Source organism: Chamaea fasciata, unplaced genomic scaffold (assembly GCF_029207755.1).
Source record: "Chamaea fasciata isolate MVZ Bird 193981 ecotype frontalis unplaced genomic scaffold, bChaFas1.0.hap1 SCAF_4, whole genome shotgun sequence".
Classification (NCBI taxonomy): domain Eukaryota; kingdom Metazoa; phylum Chordata; class Aves; order Passeriformes; family Sylviidae; genus Chamaea; species Chamaea fasciata.
In genome coordinates this window covers 77,580,863-77,599,922 of record NW_027094089.1, presented here as the reverse complement: position 1 = coordinate 77,599,922, position 19,060 = coordinate 77,580,863, and the positions used below count along the sequence as shown (strand labels likewise).

Genomic DNA, 19,060 nt, shown 5'->3' with positions numbered 1-19,060 from the left:
TCTCACAAGTGGGAATGGGGTTGGAAAATGCCAGATTATTCTCCTGGGTAACCCTGAGGGAAGAAGCTTTTCAAATGAAGTCATTTGCAATGCAAAATCTGGAGGTGAGTGCAGGAATTTCAGTGGGATTCTTTGGGCCCCTGTCTGTGGCCTCCAGCTGTCCTTGTGCCAAGGGGAAAACAGCAACCCTAAGCCAGAAAGAGAAAATTCCTCCTCCCGGTATTCCAGGATGTGATTGTTGGATTTAGGACTGAAATCTGTCCTTTAATAAATTGGAACCTTTTTCCTGCCCAAACCTGAAAATGAAACAAGATCTCTAATCCCTTCCTGGGCCTGTCAGGTAGTTCCAGGCCTGGCATAATCCTGGTTTTAAGAGGGATTTTTGCCCATGGGCTGGAAATTTGGGTTCTGATGTCTCTGTGGTTGTGTGAGCAAATCTCAGCTCCACTGTGACCTCGAGCTCTGAGTGGTGCTGATCATGTTATAAATAACAAAACACTCCCTGGAGCTGCACAATCAACACCTGCCCTTGCTGGATTCCGATCTGGGTTTATACCAGGCCTTAATCTGGGGGGTTTTCTTTAGTCCAGGCTTCCCATGTGTAATGGGCAGTCACAGAGCAGCCAGAATTTATAATGTTAATAATGCCACCCTGACACTATTCAAAAAGGTTAATTTTTTTCTTTGTGTGACCTACATAAAATTTGTAAATTATTTCCCAAGACTATCTGTGCAGCAGGAGATCTGAGACACCTCTTTCACAGCACTTTCCTCAGCTCCCTAATGCAGCTAATATTGATTTAGCACATAAAATAACACCTCCTCTGGGGAATCAGCTGCTAATTCAGTGTCTATCATGAGGTCCTCAGACTCCCTGAGTAAGATTTCAACCCTCCCTGGTGCTGAGAGGGCTTTTATTCCATGGCACTTCCAGGAATAACACATGAGGACAGCTTTGGAAGCAGCACAGCCCTTCCAATTGTCAAAAGATATTTTTAAGGTTAATTTTATTCTGCTAGCAATGTGTCATCCTGTACAGGAAAGATGGGAACTTGGGGAAATATAAATTAAAATAGGTTCAGTGCAACTGCTTTGGTTTTTCCTGTGTGTTCTGGTCTTAGAAGTGATCTAGGGTATTAGTTCCAAGAAAGTATTCCATGACTGCAGAGGTGATTTGGGTTAATGATGGAAGAAATGGGGGGATTTGTACAAACCAAGAAAAAGGAGTGACCAGTTTCCATGCTGAGGGTTTCCAGGAAAATCTCAGTGTGTGCTGGTTGTACTCAAGATTTGAGAGGGCTATAGAGAAAGTGAAATTTAAATATTATTCCAGCTAACATTGTGTGTTTATATAAGTTAGGGTAAATGAGCACACTCACACGTTCTGTTTTTCCGGAAAAAAACTTTCCTTTTTCATTATCCGCACACATCCACAGAGATACAGAAAAGAGCAAACAGTGCAAAACTTGGGCGTTGGTCACTTCTATACAATATTTACATTGCTCAAATCCCTCAGGCAAGGAAAAGCCAACCCAGGGTTTTCTTAGGAACTGGACAGCTTTCTTGGAAAACATATGCCAAGTGATCCCAAAAAGAAACCACCCCACTCCGTGCTTGTCCCAGTGGTTTAGGGGTGTGAATGTCCTGGTGTTCTGCATGGAAATTAAGTTTAAGAATTAAAATCAAGAACAGCCAGCAGTGTTAAATGTTAGTTTTAAGTGAAGTGATGATTTCTAGAGGAAGAACACAGGAACAGCTCCATGTTTTGCTGTGAAGCATGTACATTTTATAGGGCTTTAAACCACTGTCTTAAATCATGGAATGGTTTGGTTTGGAAATGGCCTTGAAGACCATGGGCAGGGAGACCTCCCACTATCCCAGCTTGCTCCAAGCCACATCCTACCTGGCCTTGGACACTCCCAGAGATTCCACATTGGGCAGAAAAAAAAAACCTTTAAAAATACCCAGATCCTGACAGAACAAACAGGGAAGGGAGAATATGCCCATGGTTGGAATCTGTACCCAGTGAAATGGAGCTTTGGCCACTCTTGTGGGAAGCAAAGATGTTTTGGGTAGATCTTCCTCACTTGCTTGAACCTCCCACAAACCTAATTTTCTCCAAGTGGCATCTCCATGGCACAGAATTTCAGGGAGATACAGGAGATTGTAAAATATCACAACAGGATGAGGGAATGGCCTCAGTTTGTGCTAGGGAAGGTTTAGATTGGATGTCAGGAAAAAGTTCTTTCACAGAAAGGGTTGTCAAGCACTGAAACAGCAAAGTGGTGGAGTGCCCATCCCTGGAAGTGTTCAGAAAATGTGTGGATGTGGCACTTGGGGACACAGGTTTGTGGTGAACACGGTGGGGCTGGGTTGATGGTTGGACTTGATGATCTCAGAGGTTTTTCCAACCTTAATTCCATGATTCTAAGGGTGGTTTGTGGTCCTTGGAGTGTCAGAGGGCACACGCACAGCTCTGACCCAGCCTGGGCTCTGGGGTCAGCATTCAGAAATAAAGATTACAGCTTTCCTGGAATTACAGGGGAAACAAGGCTTGGGCTGCTAATCCACGCAGAACAACTCTGCCTCTTTCTTCCAGTAATGCTGAGCACCAAAACCTGCTTAGTGAAGTGAGGGCTGCTTTGTTCCTGTCTCCAAATCCTGCCCCAAGAGCTCTTGGGACACAGCAAAGCTTTGGGGTTACCCCGTGCTGAGGGCTCCCTGTGGCCAGCAGGTCACACCAAAGGATGCTTTCACAGGAAAATTTCCTCCCTGTGGACAGCAAACCTTCCCACTGGGAAGGGCATGGGATGTCCTGGGGGAGCTCTGCAGGGACACAGCTTTTGAGAAGGTTATCAGAGGTGCTGTATCTCTCTGGCAAAATTCCTCCTGGGGCATCTGTGTATTTTTGCTAGGTCGGGAGCAGAGCCTCCCTCCCTTATCCACACAGAACTTCAGGGAGAACAAAAAACTTCCCAGGGTTAGTTTTAGAGGGATTTCAAGGCTGTATCCATGCAGGGAGCAGGGGTAGGAGGAGCAGAGTCTGGCTGGCTGATTTGTATGTGCAGCGCAGGAACTTTCCATCCCTCTTGCTCATCCAAGAGCTAATCCATGACTTTTATTCACGACCCATGCTGCCTCTTTGCCCTTGTGGTTACTAGGGATGACTCTGGGTAGTTTGCACTGACTGAGCAAAGCTGACCAAAGCTGGTGGAGATTTTCACAAGATTTACCCAAGATTTACAAGAGACTTGGCACCTTTCACCCATCATAGGGCCCGTGGTGGCACCAAGAGGAGCTTCCCTGGGACTGTAAAACAAAGCCCTGCTTCTCCCTCTCGTGACAGCTTGGATTGGCACAGAATTTCACCAGCTGTGGGCACCCCAGGGTGGGTCTGGGCTGGGCAGAGGGTTCAGGAGCCTTTTGGAGCTGCAGCTTTTCCAGCTGTGTTGCAAAGCTGGTGAATGAATGTTGTGGGAGGACTGGGGAATGGGAACAGGGAGCTGACTGGGAGCAAGGAAATCTATGGTTAAGGTTTGTTTAGTATTTCTGGGTCCTGTCTCAGCCTCAGCTAAAGGCAGTGGCTTTTAATAAATTTGATTTTGTTTTTAAACTTGAAGTGGTGTCGTTGTCTTTGCTGACAGCAGCCCTTTGTTGGAGGGAGGAACACTCAGCTGCCCCTCAGCCAAGAAAACTGGGAATCCACTTTTCTGCCACCCTCTCCTCCCAGCTTGGCTTTGCTGACATCTGAAAAATGACTTTTCCTCTCTCTGAATGCATAATTGGTTATTTATCCACAAGCCATGGAGTGTGTTCTCAGTGTACCTGACCTAGAAAAAAAACAGATTAGTCAAGACCTGTCCCAGCAGATGTGAGTGTCAGTCATCATGTGATCTCCATATAATTTATGAGGTCTTAAATTACAAAATAATGGATCTTTTCAGTTGGCATTTTGGCACAGGATGATAGGATTACGTTTTATGTGAGAATATCCACCACAGCTCCTGCCCCATAAAACTGCAAACAGAAATTTGTAAGCATTGGCACTGGTTTGGTTCCCAAAAAGACACCCATTATGCTGGGATTACAGGCATGCCATGGATGTGAAGCCTGGAGCTTGTCCAGTCCCAGGCAGTTCTTTCCCTCCTCTCTTTTACCATTTCCTTCAGAAGCCCAGACAGTGGTTTCTAGCCTGGGTTTTTCTTTCTTCCCTTAGATTTAACCAGAGGAAGGTCTGTGGAGCATATCCGGAGCAGAAGGTGTCTCAGGACTATGGAAATGAGAAATCCTGCAGCCACCAGACATGACAACAGCCCTGTCCCACAAAGCTCCCAAACCCCACAAACTCTGGAATCTCTTCTTGCTTTGCAAGTGTAAAGCAGCAGCTTTAAAATAAGATTTCCAAGCCAGCAGTTGGATGTTTCCCGCTGAGAACAAGCTGAGTGTAAACAGGATTCTCATCTCTGTAAATCTGAATTTATCAGGGGTTTGCCTTAGAGGAGAGCATTTTCTTATGTTCCAAATATTTTTCTTGCAAATAGGAAGATGTGTTTTTAGGCACAGAGTGGGATTCTGGGGGCTGTCCTGTGCAGGGCCAGGAGCTGGACTTCCATGATCCTTGTGGGTCACTTCCAGCTTGGGATATTCTGTGGTTCTAAATGCACCCTCAGTTTGTTAGTGAACCCTTCTCAGTCCTGTTCCTTCTCTCTCCCTCTCCTAGAAATGAAGCTTGTTAGGGAATCCTTCCTGCTCTTTTTCCTTCCCTCTCTCATCCCTAAAAATGCAGGTTGCGTCTCCTTAAGTCCAGTTCCTGCCAGGCTTTTGGGATGGGGTGCTCCATCTCACAGAGTTTGGGGAGTGTCAAAGCTGTTGATGGTTCCCCAACCCTCCTCTCTGCCATGGGATGAAGGATTTGCTCCATGGGGAGAACTCTGCCTGTAGGGAAGCCTGGCAAATCCCTCACTTTGCCTTTTGATCTGAAGTTATGGGAACAACTTCTCTGAAATACACACATTTCACGGCACGGATTGAGGTGGGTTGATCAGCCAAAGGAAATACAGATTTTAAAATTCCCTGTGAAGAGTTTGGGTCCAGCAGAAAAAGGACAAAGGCAGGAAAAGGGGCAGAGCATTGCCTGACATGACCTCTGGTTAAATGGCAAATATTGCTCCTTCCTAATGCTCAGCTCATCCCATGGGCTGGAGGCAGAACTTCCCCAGCTGCTGACAAGTTCCCTGTCAGTGCCTGTCCCTTGTCCTACATGGACCTCATTCCACCAACTTTTTCCAATGATCTCTCCCTGTTTTCACATTTTTCTGCTCCAAAATGCAGTTGTCTGAGGGTTTCATCTCCAGAACAGCCTCCCAGGCCAGTCCTGTGTGCAAGTTTCCAGTGAAGACTGCTGTAACTCAGAGCTGAAATAGAATATTTTGGCTGCTCTCATGCTCTCTGTGTATTAGTTGATCATATGCTTTTCTCCAGTAAGTGACATTTTAGGGCTGAAATAGAATCATTTTTGGGGTCTCTCAACCTTGGTTAGCCACTGACTTCTTTATTCAAAGTGAATGCAGTGCTAAATAAATATTCCCTTGGAAGCATTAACATTTTACAGCTGAATTCTTCTCACATTTAAACCTCTGTTGCTTTAAATTATCACATTTGAGGTGCACTCGTGTCTCATGAGGCTTCGTCAGAGAGACTTGAAGTAGAGTTGAGTGGAAAACATCTGTTCAATTAATAATTTGTCTCTTTTTTTGGCAATACAGTCATAGAAGTAGCTTTACCATAGTAATGTAGATTGCTGAGCTGAAAAGTTGTAAGTTTATATCTTTTCAAATTAAATTGTTCTCCTCATTTCTGTGTCTTACACGTAAGAATGAACCAGCCTGGGAAGGGCTGCAGAGCTTCAAACAAGAGCCAAGAGCTGGAGAAAGGAAACAGGTGGTAAAATGCAACACATACAAATAATTAATTTTCCATATATTTCTGTAGTCTATAAAAGGAAAGGTAATAAATTAATTGGAAAACAAGACAATATTGCTGTAACCAGCTAAAAAAAGAGTGCAGCAAACTGGTTTTTGAGTTACTTTGAGGCCCTAAAAACCCATTAGGCAATCACAGATCATCCCTTAATTGGGTGCTCTGACACCACTTGTCCGTATTTCAGTGGGATCAGCACTCCTGGGCCTTCAGCTGCCTCAGCTTTCGTATGGGAGCTTTGCCCTTGGAAGAACTCTGGGGTTTCAGGCCCTTCTCCAGCTGATTTTACAGTCCAGCCCTTCCCAGAAATAGTCATATAATCCCCATGGATATAAAAGCCCAGGTGCAGCAGATCATTTATGAGCTCTTTACTCCTCTCCTAGGTGTGCCATTAAAAATAATCAAATAAATTAAATGACAGCTTAATCTGATAAAAATGAAACTTCGTATTTCAAAACTGTAGTAATAATTATCTTTTTTTTCCTTAATATCTTTTCTGTCACCAAGCAACTCTTTTGCCTAATTGCTAAATAATTATTTACACTTCAAACCTCTCCATAAATTCCAGTCTCTAGGATAACCAGGCTCTACACTCTGGCAGTGGAGTAAGGAAAAGCCACAAGCTTTTATTAAAGCCTTTGTAAGCAAACATACATATTGTGGGAAGTTACTGAGTTAACATATGAGGATGAGGGTGCACCTCCAGAAAGCGGAAACATTGGCAGGAATCTCTAAGGAAATGAAATTTTCTATTTCCCAACAGGTCCCATGTCAACTGCTAAGGGGGGAAAATGCCAAATGTTGGCATCTTCTGGTCAAAGAAGCTGTTCTGTTCCCTCCTGAGTTGATGCATGTGTTGTAGCCTATCCATAATCTCCAAAGGGAGATCCATTGGGATTTTCACACTTTGTGTTCACCTGTGGAATGTGATGGGACCATCCCAGTGCATGGATCTGTTGTCCCCCAGCAGCTTTTCTTCATTAACCCCACGTGTGAATCCCCATTTTTCTGTAACTGTCCTTTGCCACGTGGTGTCAATCAGGAGTTATTGGGGGATAACGCCCTGTGTAAACATCTCCCTAGAAATGGGATTCAGATGTGGGATCTCCTCCATTGGTGATGGCCTGGTCACTGATCTCATCCTGCGGTGCCGGCAGCGCCGTCTTTGTGAGCGGTATCTCTGTCTTGAAAAGAGAATCCATTTTGATCTGGGTTTTGATGTTGAAGGACTTCTGGAAGGACTCAGAGGTGAAGTAGTAGATGAAGGGGTCAAAGCAGCAGTTGAGGGTCGCAATGCACAATGTGATGGGATACATGGTCCTGGCAAACCTCTCCAGGGAGCAGTTGGCGATGGCCTGGGAGCGCACGAGCGCATACAGGAACAGGATGGAGTTGTAGGGGACAAAGCACACAACAAAGATGGCTACGTGCACGATGATCATCTTCAGCACTTTCTCCTTGTTCGTCCCAATCTGGGACAGGGTAGCCGGCTTCCGTAAAGTCCGGAGAACCAGCGAGGAGCACGTGAGGTTGAGTAGAAGAGGGATGATGAATCCCACCACCTCGATAAATATGGTGATCTTGGACAGGTAGGTTTTCCAGATCCTTTTGGAGAACCCTTCAAAGCAGGTTGTGCTGGTGTTGGACACGTTGGTTGTGGAGAAGAGCGAGGCCGAAATTCCGCCGCTGAGGACCAGGATCCAGACGCCGGCGCAGACGATGGCGGAATTCCTCCTGGTGCGGATGGTGCGGGAGCGGAAGGGATACACGATGGCCAGGAAGCGATCCACACTGATGCAGGTGAGGAACAGCATGCTCCCGTAGATGTTGGTGAGGAACGCCGTGCCCGAGATCTTGCACAGGGTGTCCCCGAAGGGCCAGTGCCTGTTGAAATTGTAAAAGATCTTGAAGGGCAAGGTGAACACGAAAAGCAAGTCTGAAACCGCCAGGTTGGTCATGAAAATGGCCGTCTCGCTCCGCATCTTCATCCGGAAGAGGAAAACGAAGAGCGAAGCGCAGTTTGTGATCAAGCCAAGGATGAAGACCACGCTGTACACGGCTCCGTACAGGTTGTACTTGAAGGAATCATCTGTCAGGCAGGTGTGGTTGTTGCTGTGGTTTCCCATGCCAAGTCTGGGATGGGCTTCCAAAGGCCTTCAAAGTCTACTTCAGTGACATCCATAAAATAAGGCAGGGAGCTCGTCCCTTCCCGAAGGAACACATTCCAGGGAGGTGGCTGGACTCCTTCCTACCGCATCTCCCTCATGGATCCTTTCATCCTAAAGGAGAGAGAGAGAACTGCCATCAGTCTTGAACCAGACCCCCAAGGCGGCTGTGCAAGAGAAATTCCCAAATTAATGGATGTGCAAACAAGAGCAGGAATTAGTTTTCAAGAGAATCTTTACATACTCCACTATAATTGGATTTTTTTTATGGTTGAAGACAGAATTTACTGAATCTGGCCTTTCCATTGCTTCCATCACTCCCTCATCCTCCTGTTTGCTCTGAGCAACCTGGTCTATAGAAGGTGTCCCTGTGTCCCTGTCCATGGCAGGGGTTGGAACAAGAGGGGCTTTAAGGTCCCTTCCAACCCAAACTGTCCTATGAGATTTCCACCTTTTCCCTTGGAAAAGTTTTCCTTTAAAATCTGAGATGGGATTGGCCCAGAGTTTTTGGGAAGAAATTTAACAGAATGAAATGTCTGAAATTTTCCACTAAACCTGTAACAGGAGGAGAAAAGCTGGAAGTTGTCGTGTTTGCTTTAAAATGTGCACAAAGGCAAGTTCTCTGGATTTTCAACCTCTGTTTGATGCAAAAGTATTTTAAAAAATCCCAAAATCAATGATAATGAAGAGCTGCTTTGCCTTCTTTTTCTAATTGAAAATAGGAGCATACTTACACATGTTTTCCAAAGTGGAAAACTGTTGTACCTCAGAAATGTTTATCAAAACACTTCCCAAAACCATGTTTGCTTTTTTTTTTTTTCCCTCCTTAAAAATGTCGGCAAATATGGTATTACTTCCAGTAGGAATTTTTTTGCAAGTGTAAAACTTTCCCAAGAAATATTTCTCTAAACTGTACCAACAGCTGCTTTTCATTCCTACCCTTTGTCAAGGTTTGGAATATGAAATTTGGGAAGTCTCACTCTAGGACTACACTCTTGTAAGACTTTGTCCCAACTTAACAAGCTTTGGAGATACGTGGAGTTGAAGTGAGCATGTTTTTACTTGAACATAGGTGCTTCCTGAACGCCCTGGATCATCTTTCCTGGCTATTTAAAGTATTTTTAATGCCTGTGAATCCCAATTTTTAATCCCTTGGAAAGTCTCCTTGTTGAAGCAAGGAGGGTTTGTGAGTTGGATCTTGAGCTCAGCACTTCTTGGAAATATGGAGCAAAGTTCAGTCACGAAAGGAAAGACCTTTTCCTTATAAACTCCAGCCAACCAAATATGAACTAGTTTGCAATCTCTTTGTAATCTAAGAAATTTAGGAGCTACAACCGGGAGTAATTTGGAGGCGAAACCCTAGTGAAGAGTGGGATTCTTTCCAGAGTCATCCCCTGACAGAGGAGTTTCAGTTCCAAACCTGTCACTGAGTTGTGTTGAAGGTTGCAATGGCAACATATAAACAAATAAAATGGAAAACAAAGCATAGACTCAAGATAATTTGGGATGCAAATGATCAAAATCATATGTTTTCCATATGTTTTCCTCCTGGGAGTTCTCACATGCAAACTGTCAGCCTTGCTGGTAAAATGGCAAGTATTGGGAAAGCTGGGATAGCCACGACTTTGCCAGGTGGAAGGGGCAAGTTCCTCACCTGGGAATGCCTAGAGAGTCACAGGTGCTGTGACCCTGGGAGCAGGCAGCACATCAACTTTGCATCAGGTAAAATAGCAGGAAAGGAGGATGCCCAGATCTCCCTTCCCAGATGACTTCATCCTTTGGACATCCAAAAAGATGCATTGGAACTTAGACCTCACTCCTGTGGAGGTGCTTTTTTCCTACTAAATTCATGGTCAAATGAGCTTTATTGGGAAACAAGCTAAAAAAATTATATCAAATACTTAAATTTATGAGATGGACAGGAGTAAAATTTCAAATGTAGGACTGAACTCACTTTCTTTGGATCTGTGGTGGAAGGAAAGAAGGAAAGGTCTTGCCTGAAAGTTCAAATGCCTTTAAACAAGAGTTAAGTTGGATTGGAAAGCTCACATGAGTTCCAACAGGGATAGCTGAGTTTTGGCTTGACCTCCAGCCTAAAGCATTAAATCCTTGGCTTGGAGCTCCCTCCCAGTGCAGACACTCCCTGTTACCTGCATCAGGAGAGTCTGTCTTTATGCTGGAACGTGACTCCCTGGGTGTGTGAACCCCAGGTGTGCCACACTCTCCTGGTCCAGGATTCACTCTGGGACCTACTGGGGAGATCTCAGAGGGACTGGGTGTCCTTTGTAACCTCACACAGCCTGGGAGCCTCATGAAAACCCCACTTTCCAACCTGGCCTGGATTTTGGCAGTTCCTCAAGACCCAGGTTTGAGAGGTGTCTTTGGAATTCTCACCCTTGCTCCTGACCAAGTGATCGTTGCTAGCAGCTTCACCCAGATACTTCTCACACCAGAAAAAAGATGCTCCATCATCTGACTCTTTTCTCCCTGCTCTGCTCCAGACAGCCCCAAGCTCAAAGCCTGTTTTTTCCAGCGTCTAATCTCTGGGAATTGCCTGCCAGCAATTGTCTAGTTAACTTATGGGCTTTAAAATACAGCCTGGCTTGTTTACCTACGGAACCCTGAGGTGTTTAAACAAGCTGACATGTGGCTTTGAAACCCAGCCATGTGCTTTAAATTCTGTAGGATGAGTCCACAGATTGACTTTTCTGAGTGTAAAATTCCCTTTCCTTCCTTTCCACTATGGATTAAAGCAATGGGATGCTCTTGATAGACACCATGGTCACAACTGCTGATGCCTTACTGGGAAAAAGTAAAGCAATATATTTTAAAAAATAAATACAAGATGACAAAGTAGGGGTGGTTTTTTTTATATTTCAGGCAGAGTAAAGCTTTAAATCCTATATTTAAACTAGGATTTAGTTCAGGTCAGGATTCAGTCAGGAGGGAAGGAATGTAACAGAATAAACCCCCTGTTTAGTGTGATAAAATTCAGAATATTCTCTCTCCTAGCAGGGATTGTACCAACAAACCCCCAGCAGCCATCCCTCACAAAACCCTGTAATTCAGAGTGAGGTTCAGCAGAGTAGCTCCAGGCTTTGCTCTTTTATAGTAGAAATATCCCATCCTCCATGGACTGAAAAGAGAGGAAAACTTGGTGTTACTTCCTATGGTGCTTGAGTATCCTGTTTACAATTCCTGCATTTCCTCCTCCCAGCACCCCAAGACACCTTCAAACTGCCCAAATGCAGCTCCATCCAGAGCAACTGTTTGTTAGAACAGGAATTACTGCAGGGGAAAAAAACAAGTTTAAAAACAGCCTCTGTCATTCCATTATCCCATTCTTCCTGCTCCACAATGATCCCGTTCTCCACATGCACAGCAATCTGAGGTCAGGAAAACCAGCATGAAGTTTGGGGCTGGCATTTTTGGCATCATCACATTTTCTTTTAGTCATATGAGATGTCAGATGAGTGGAACTTTATCAGTCTGGACGTGAAGGACACCCTGTGTGTTCATTTACACAACTGAACTCTGGGTTTGGGAGGTCTGGCACAGGCCCTGATGGGAAAACCTCCCAAATCTGAAGGAAGTTTGCTGAATCATCATGGTGTGTACTCGGGTTATCTCTTGGATCTTGAGAAACAAAGGTTTGTAGGTAGAGAAGCCAAAACCTGCAGGACAGTGGGGGTTGGGGAGGTTTCTCTGGGTTTTGTCCCACATTATGGCACCACTCCTTCTGTTTTAATAGGGTCTCAGACCCCGACCTTGGAAATAAATAAGGATTTTCCTGGGGCAGAGCAAGAATTTTATTTCTGCCTTCACCGGACAAGAATTCCATTCAGTCCAAGGTTTGCAGCTCCCTGCTCCTCACCCCACTGCTACAAGGACTGTAAGTTACACAACTTACTCCCACTACAGAGCCCAGGGTTACAACTTTTCAACAAACTCAGCTCTGCAACTTCTTGGGGTTTATTTCCTTCCTCTGATCCACTTTAATTAGGCAGAAGGCTCAAATAAGGGGTTTGTGGGGAGATGTTTGGGGTTTTGGCAGATTTTTGCAGAGATGATAATTCTGTGCAAGTCTGAAGAACCTGGGGTTTTCCAGACTGGTGACTATAGATAAAATAACATTAAACTACAATTGTTTGAAGAGATAAAATCAAAACTACTATATATTAAAAAAAAAAAAAAAAAAAAAAAAAAAAAAAAAAAAAACACCTTTTTCTGCCTGAAAAATTAAACATCTCAGTTCCTTCAATGTAATTTCCACTTCTACTTTCTTTTTTCAGTAAGTTTGGTTTTGGTCACGGATAACTCTGAGAATGTGAACTGGCAGCAGCTTTAAGCACAAACCTCCAGTTTAGGGCAATCTGGTGGCTGATTTTTCCCTGTTGGAGGCTGCCAAGGCAGGAGCTGACGCTGTGCAGTGATGCTGCCTCTGTTTTCCCAGTGCCAGCAATGTGGGTTTATGGAAAGCTGGACCAGCTGGAGTAGGTGATGCTGGATCTGGCTTCTCCAGAGAAAGGTGTAGGGATGGGGAAATAGCTTGAGACACCAATTTTGGGGTTGGCTCAGCTCGCTGAGTGTCTGTTAGCGCTCCATCATCCCCGGAGCTCCTCGCGGATTCCAGTAACCTTCGCCTGTTTTCTATCCCGGTGCGGTAGGAGCAAGGAAAGGCTGGGATTAGAGGGTGGGAAGCGGAGCAGCTGCCTGTAAACAAAGCTCCATTGACGATCCGAAGCGCTGGGAAGGAGAAACGCTTTAATCTCTTTCATTTCCTAATCCTAAATGATGTATTGGAGAACAGTGGGAAAGGAGCAGACAGAAGTGGGACTTTGAAGTCCACGGAGGTTTGTGGAGCTTCAAAGGGCCATTCTTGCCCGGTTTATCGGAGTGAATGCCCGGCCGGTATGCCGGGGAAAGGGGACGTTTGCGGGTGATTAGCCTAAAAAACAGGGCAGGAAGGCCCTTATTCATGGCTTTGACACTCATTGTGCTCAGTGTCACCGGACCTGACACTCCCCAGCCCTGGCTGCGGGGGCCACGTCGTCTCCTGTACCTGTGGGAAGGTGGGGTTGGGTCAGGTTTCTTCAGTCAGGTTTCGGCAGCTGCTTTCAAACCCTCGGCGAGAGAAAACCCCAAAAGGTGGGGCCGCTTGAGGAGGCATCGCGTCTCGCTCAGCCAGGAGTGAGCCCAGGGATGCGCCGGGATGAGGTGGGAGCCACCGGCCGGTCCTGTCCCCTGGTCTGAGCTGGCTTTGGCTCCTGGGGACCCTCACACCCCCTCCAGGTTCAACAGCTCCTCTCTGTTGTGCACGAACTGCAGCAAGACCCCGCCTGAATTCTCCAGGATGGAGCAGGAAAGGAAACCTGAGCCTCTCATCCCGAATCCTAAAGGCGTTCTCCTTTTTTCTTCCCTTGTATTTTTGTTTTTGTTTTGTTTTTGTTTTTTAATTGCTCAGCACCGCCGTTGTCTCCTCACTGTCCTCTGAGACTTACAAAGCACTTCCTGCTCGTGGTGCCTCCTCTGGGCTGTATCTGTTTTGGATTGAGCTAATTAAAATGTTTCCTTCAGAAGAGAATCGCGAACTGCCTTACCCCATATTCAGCCACTGATCCTCAGGGCATGACTCTCCTTTTGTTTGCACTGAGAATGTCTCTCTCCATTTACATCACCCTTTAACCCTTGGCGTGCTCTGCCTTTCCCCATCCCCAGCAGCCTCCAGAGGGGCTGGGCCGCAGCCAGGAAACGATGGAATTCACCCCAAACTTCTCGGCGAGGTTTGCATTATTTAACACTTGTAAGAGCGGCTTTTAGCTCGGCCTTTGGTGCTGGAGGAGTGCGGGAATGCTGCTTGTTTGGAGCCCCAGGTCTCGCACTGAGGGGGATTGTTGGATAATGGCAGTGTCGGGTTCAATAGAGAAGATTTAGATGCAAAGAAAAGCTGATGAAGTGCTGAAAAGCAAAGTTACCCTGTCTGACCAGGTTGTTTTCACCCAGGAATAATGTTTGTGGTAGAGGTTGCTGTGCCCTTGATGTAGCTCTGGTTCATTACAAAGTGTGGCTAAGAAAAAAAAAACACAACATAAAAAATAAGAGACTCCTGTTTCCCTGAGCCACTGGGGACTCCAACAACAGGCCTGGGTTTATTTGCTCATAGCTCCAAAAGGTTCCCAGTCAGCAGCCTGCCCAACAAGCTGCCTTTCTTCCCTTTCCCTGACACAATTTCCAGTGGTTCCTTGGCCATTCCTTGGTTTTTTGGCTTCTTGTTGCCTTCCCATAGCTCCTCTGAGCCACATGGAGCCCTCCTCTCACCTCACCCTCATCCCGTTGGGATGGATCCTCTGAACTCCCTTTGCTGAAATAGGAGAGCAGAAATTTCTTCTCTGATTTTCCAGAAATTATGGACTTTTTTTTTTTTTTCCAAGAAGATCCCAGCACAGCAGCACAAAAATCAATTTCACCTTGGCAGGGTGGCCTGGCTGGAGGGGCTGTCTGGATTCCTTTGGGTGCTAGGCCAGTTCTTCCATGGACCTGGACACAATCCATGTTTGGGACCTTGAGGGATCTGTGCCCTGCATTTATATACTGCTGGGGGCTGATCTAATAGGGCTTTATTCTCTTAAATGGCTTTGCCCAGGGGGAAAACCAGGAAATTTTGAGGACTGTAGAATCCCAGGATCGTTAGGGTTGGAAGGGAACTTAAAGCTCATCTTGTTCCATCCCTCCCATGGGCAGAGACACCTTCCACCTCCAAGCCTTGTCCAACCTGGCTTTTTCTGTAAAGTGTTAAAATAACTAACAAATGACCCCACGATGCAGAAATACCCAGTCTCAGTTCGCCAGCAATGCTTCTGCAGCGAAGCTTTAGAAATCAGATTTCAAATGATGAGATGAGGGCAAGGCAAAGACATTTTGGCATCATGCAAGGGCTGGATGCTGCTTTTCCCTCTGAACATGGTTATGTGCATATGTAAAACACACACTGGGGTGGAAGAAGGTGAGTTGTTTGCAGGTTCAAGAAAGGAATATGGGAATGTTATTAGAGGAAAAGAAGAGGTCTGTTGTGGCTGTGTATTTCCAGCATCTCGGGGCCTCACAGCCTGATGAGCTCATGTTTTGAACAGAGAAAGGATCTGCTCTGCTGCCAGAACACACCTTTGTCTCAGGGCTCAGGGACATATGAATGTCCCTTAATTTCACTTGCCAAGGTAAAGAGATCTTCCTTTTCCTACCAACCAGACCCATTACAAATCATCCAGCAAATATTCCTGCAGCCAGGGTCAGCTCAGGCTGGTCTGGCTCCTGAGCAGGGTGGATCTTTACCCCTTTTATGGGGCTGAACTGGGAGCTGGTGCAGGTGGAAGCCTTGCAGAGCCACTGTCTGCTCTGGGAATAAAGAGCTCCTCTTTTCAGGGAGAGAATTTCCCTTCTGTGGAAGGTGGTGGCTCCCCTTCCCCGGGACTAAATCGGATCCTTATTTAGGGAGGAGGAGCAACGTGTGGAGGAGCAGAGTGAGGCTCTGCACGCACGCTTGACCTGGAAAGACCTGCTGAGGGTGGCTGAGTGCTCCAGGAGCCATCCCCACCCAGCCCAGCCCGCGGGGACGGCTCCCTGCCGGCTCCTTTGGGATCCTGGAGCATCGGCAGGCTGGGAACACCACTCCAGCCACACAGCCCTGACCAGGGGCTCAGACATTGGGAAATAGATCCCCAAATCCCAAATATGCTCTAAGCAGGGTGAGGGACAGCTGACACGGATGGATCATGGACATGGCATCCACCCAGATGGCTCCAAGTACCACAGTGACAGAATCCCAAATTGCTTTGCCACGTCCCGCCCAACAGTGCACCCTGTCCCTAGGATCTAGCCTGAGCTCTGGATAAAACTGCTTTATTTCCTGCTCTTGTGCTCCAGCCATGAGGTCACTGCTGGAGGACTGATCCATATTCCAGCTGGGAGAGCATCCTCTCCCTGCCCAGGGAATGTTTCCATCCCTTCTCCTCAGCAACCCCAGGTGCAGCTGTGCAGTTCTGTGCCTCATTGCAATGCCCTAAGTGAAGGTGAGTGGGGAACTGGGGCATTTGTTGTGTTTGTCTGTGCGGAATCGAGCTCCTGACCCTGGAATTTGGAAGACATCGATTTTTATCGGTTGAGGAGGATTCTCATTTTTAGCCTCAAAGGATTCCAGTGAGATGTTTGTTCAGCCTCCTCTCCCACCCCCTTCCTCCCTCCTGTATGTTTCAGGACTTTCTTTTATAATGCAGAGGCTTTGAACCCCCCAAAGTACCACGGTTTCCTGCCTGTTTTGTTTTTAGGGAATGCTCCTAAGGGCAAGAAGATGGAAAAGTACTACAAGGGGGGAATGTCCTTATCACCGAGCTGTGAACTTTGCACTTCCCATCCTCTGGATTTGACTGTTCTGTTCCTATAGGGCAGCAATACAAAAACCACACACAATTGTCTCTTCTCAAACAATGATTTGGAAATGTCATTAAAACCTCCAAACTTTTCCTGCAAATTTTTCTGCCATGTGCTTATATTGTGTTAAATCCTCTCTCTTCCAAACAGCCGAATCTTTAAATGGTGTTGTTCATCGTTCATTTTACTTCAGACAACCTTTTTTTAGAGCTGTCTTTGAATTTTTCTCATTGAATTTTGCAGTTTTAAAGGAGGAGATTTAAGCCATGAATGGAAGCCGAAGTGGTAAATCAAAATTTTAAGGTTTTCAGCGTAATATTTATAACTTCATTCCTAATTTTTTGTATAGTTTGTGGGAACCAGCCCTCAATTAAACGGAGTCGAATGCCACATTTATATCCAACCCATTTTAAGCCTAAAGTGTCTTTGTGACAATGACTTCAAGTACAAAAGAAAGCTGTAACCAGGGGAACTTTTTCACAAACACACAACAAACAACAGGACAGGAAAGTCCTAAACTTGTCACCTGCACTGCCAGAACGAGAATCTCGCTGGGAATGGAGAATTACGGTGTGAGTTAGAACCATTTCCATGCAATCTGGCAGAGTAGCTCACACTTTAGAAATTACTTTCCCAAAACTTGGGGCTCATCTTTCTCCCTTTAAGCAGCCCCAGCCACGGCAGGGCTGGAGCAGCAGGAAGGGGAGTTACCAGCGTAGGGAAAACACCGCTGATATCCAGTGAAACCCGGCTGGAGTCATCCCCCACATCCATCCCAGCCTTCAGCTTCCAGAACCCCCACCCGGAGCTGCCATGAAATCCGGCCGCTTTTCCTGCCTCGGGAAAGGGAAGGCTTACCGGGACCGCCACCATTCCCACGGCTCGGTGCTTCCACGGGATCCCTCCCTGACAGCCCGCCGCGATCCTTTGTGTCCCTGGGACACCAACCGCGTTATGCCCACGCGGAAAATCCCACTTTGTCCAAGTTCAGCCGCTCATCCTCAAACTCCGCGCTGGGTGGCAGCTGCCCGGCCTTTGTTCCGAGTGGGATCGGGGCTGCCGAGCGCTGCTGCCATCGTGTCTCGGGAAAACGGGACGCAAGAATGGGCCCAATGTCTGCGCAGGGGCTGTGGGCAGGGGAAACTCCTGGGGGTCTCCATAGGAAACGCTTTCCATTGGGCAGGGATGTGTTATTAGCGCCGAAGCCGCCCCGCCCCGGGTCTCTGCTTGGTCCCTCTTGCGGGGCTCTATCCATGGATTCCCTTCCAGAGCCTCTCCCAGCTCGGAATTAGCAGCTTAAGGACAGCCCGACAATGAGCAGCGCGGATTTCCTGAGCAATTAGCCGGGGGACCCAGCCTGGGAGAGCGTGCCCGATGGGAACGAGCAGGGAAAAGCTCCTCAAAGCTCGGATTTTCCTTCCCGCGGCCGTAATTGTTTTGCCTTCCAATTAAAAAAAAAAAAAAAAATTAAAAAAAAACCTAAAAAAAAAGTGAGGAGCGGAGGGGGGGAGTTGAGAATCGGGAAAGCGCTGGGTAAGATTAGGAAGCTGCAAAGTTGGCCGTGAAAATAAAATATCAAATATCTCCCTAGGCAGATTTAGAAAGGCGCTGTTTGTTAGGCTGGGGGGTTGTTGTTTTGTTTTAAATCTTCTCAGAGGAGCTGACTGGAACAGTCTGAGCTCTTGCGCTGAAAGCGCTGGGTTCCTGCTGGAAAACTGGTCAGGTTTTCTTTTCCAGGGCCGTAATTACAAATACTCAGAGAAGCGTGGCTGCGTCCGCCTGGGAGCTGCCCCCGAGAACCGCGCGGTGAATCTGCCCTCTGACTAAAAACTGGTTCTTTTCCCCTCTTACCTTCGATATCTGCCCTTCGGGTAGGGACGAGGCTCTTCTGGCAGCTGCAGCAAGGCGGCGGATGGTTCATTTTAGCCCCTTTTCAGCCCTCTCTGCCTCCATAGGGCTGAAACGCCGGGGCTGCTGCTAAAGCCCAGCCTCCCCCTTAACGCGTCTCGCTCGCATTGTGTTTGTTTCTCCTCTTCCTCCGCTCTCCTTGGCTCTTACCACAGGCAGCCAAGGCCAGTAAACAACTCATTGTGGAGCTGGGATGGATGTAATTCCTTGGGCTGGTGGCCACCGTGGCTGAGTCGCCTCTGCAGCGCACCCCGGCTGCTGCCACGGGCTTTTATCCCCTCCATGCAAATAACTTCCTGAATATCTCATGTAACAGCCCCGGCAGCTCTAGTCTGCCCAGCCTCAGCCTCAGCGAGCTCTTAGGTTTAACGAAACACAAAAACAGGAGCGTGGATTCGGAGCGAGAACGGTGGCGGTGCAGATGTTTCCTGCTCCCGGTGGGCAAAGGTCCATTTTATTTGTTTAGTAAAAACAGAGGCAGAAAATGTGGGGGAATGGTGGCGGCGTGGCCAAAGGCATCGCTGTCACTGACAGGCAGAAGTCTCAGGATGGAACACCCGCCAGTATCACCAGTAAACTTGTAC

At 46.8% G+C, this 19,060-nt stretch overlaps 1 protein-coding gene across 2 annotated transcripts; it reads right to left on the bottom strand.

The window, feature by feature from the left end:
• Window positions 1-5,531: 5,531 nt before the first annotated feature.
• LPAR4 (lysophosphatidic acid receptor 4) lies at window positions 5,532-18,750 on the bottom strand. Of its 2 annotated transcripts, XM_066182158.1 has the most exons (3): window positions 18,420-18,750; window positions 17,427-18,009; window positions 5,532-8,258 (listed from the first exon to the last, which is right to left on the bottom strand). In XM_066182158.1, exon 3 carries the CDS (start codon window positions 8,103-8,105, stop codon window positions 7,059-7,061), a length of 1,047 nt encoding a protein of 348 aa, XP_066038255.1. In that variant the 5' UTR covers window positions 8,106-8,258; window positions 17,427-18,009; window positions 18,420-18,750; the 3' UTR covers window positions 5,532-7,058. The 2 variants fall into 2 exon arrangements, with proteins under 2 accessions (XP_066038255.1, XP_066038254.1); XM_066182157.1 differs by lacking the exon at window positions 17,427-18,009.
• Between the last annotated feature and the right edge of the window lie 310 nt (window positions 18,751-19,060).

Bases quoted from the DNA above. Each gene is read 5' to 3' on its own strand.
- LPAR4 (XM_066182158.1), bottom strand. From the start codon at position 8,105: ATGGGAAACCACAGCAACAACCACACCTGCCTGACAGATGATTCCTTC.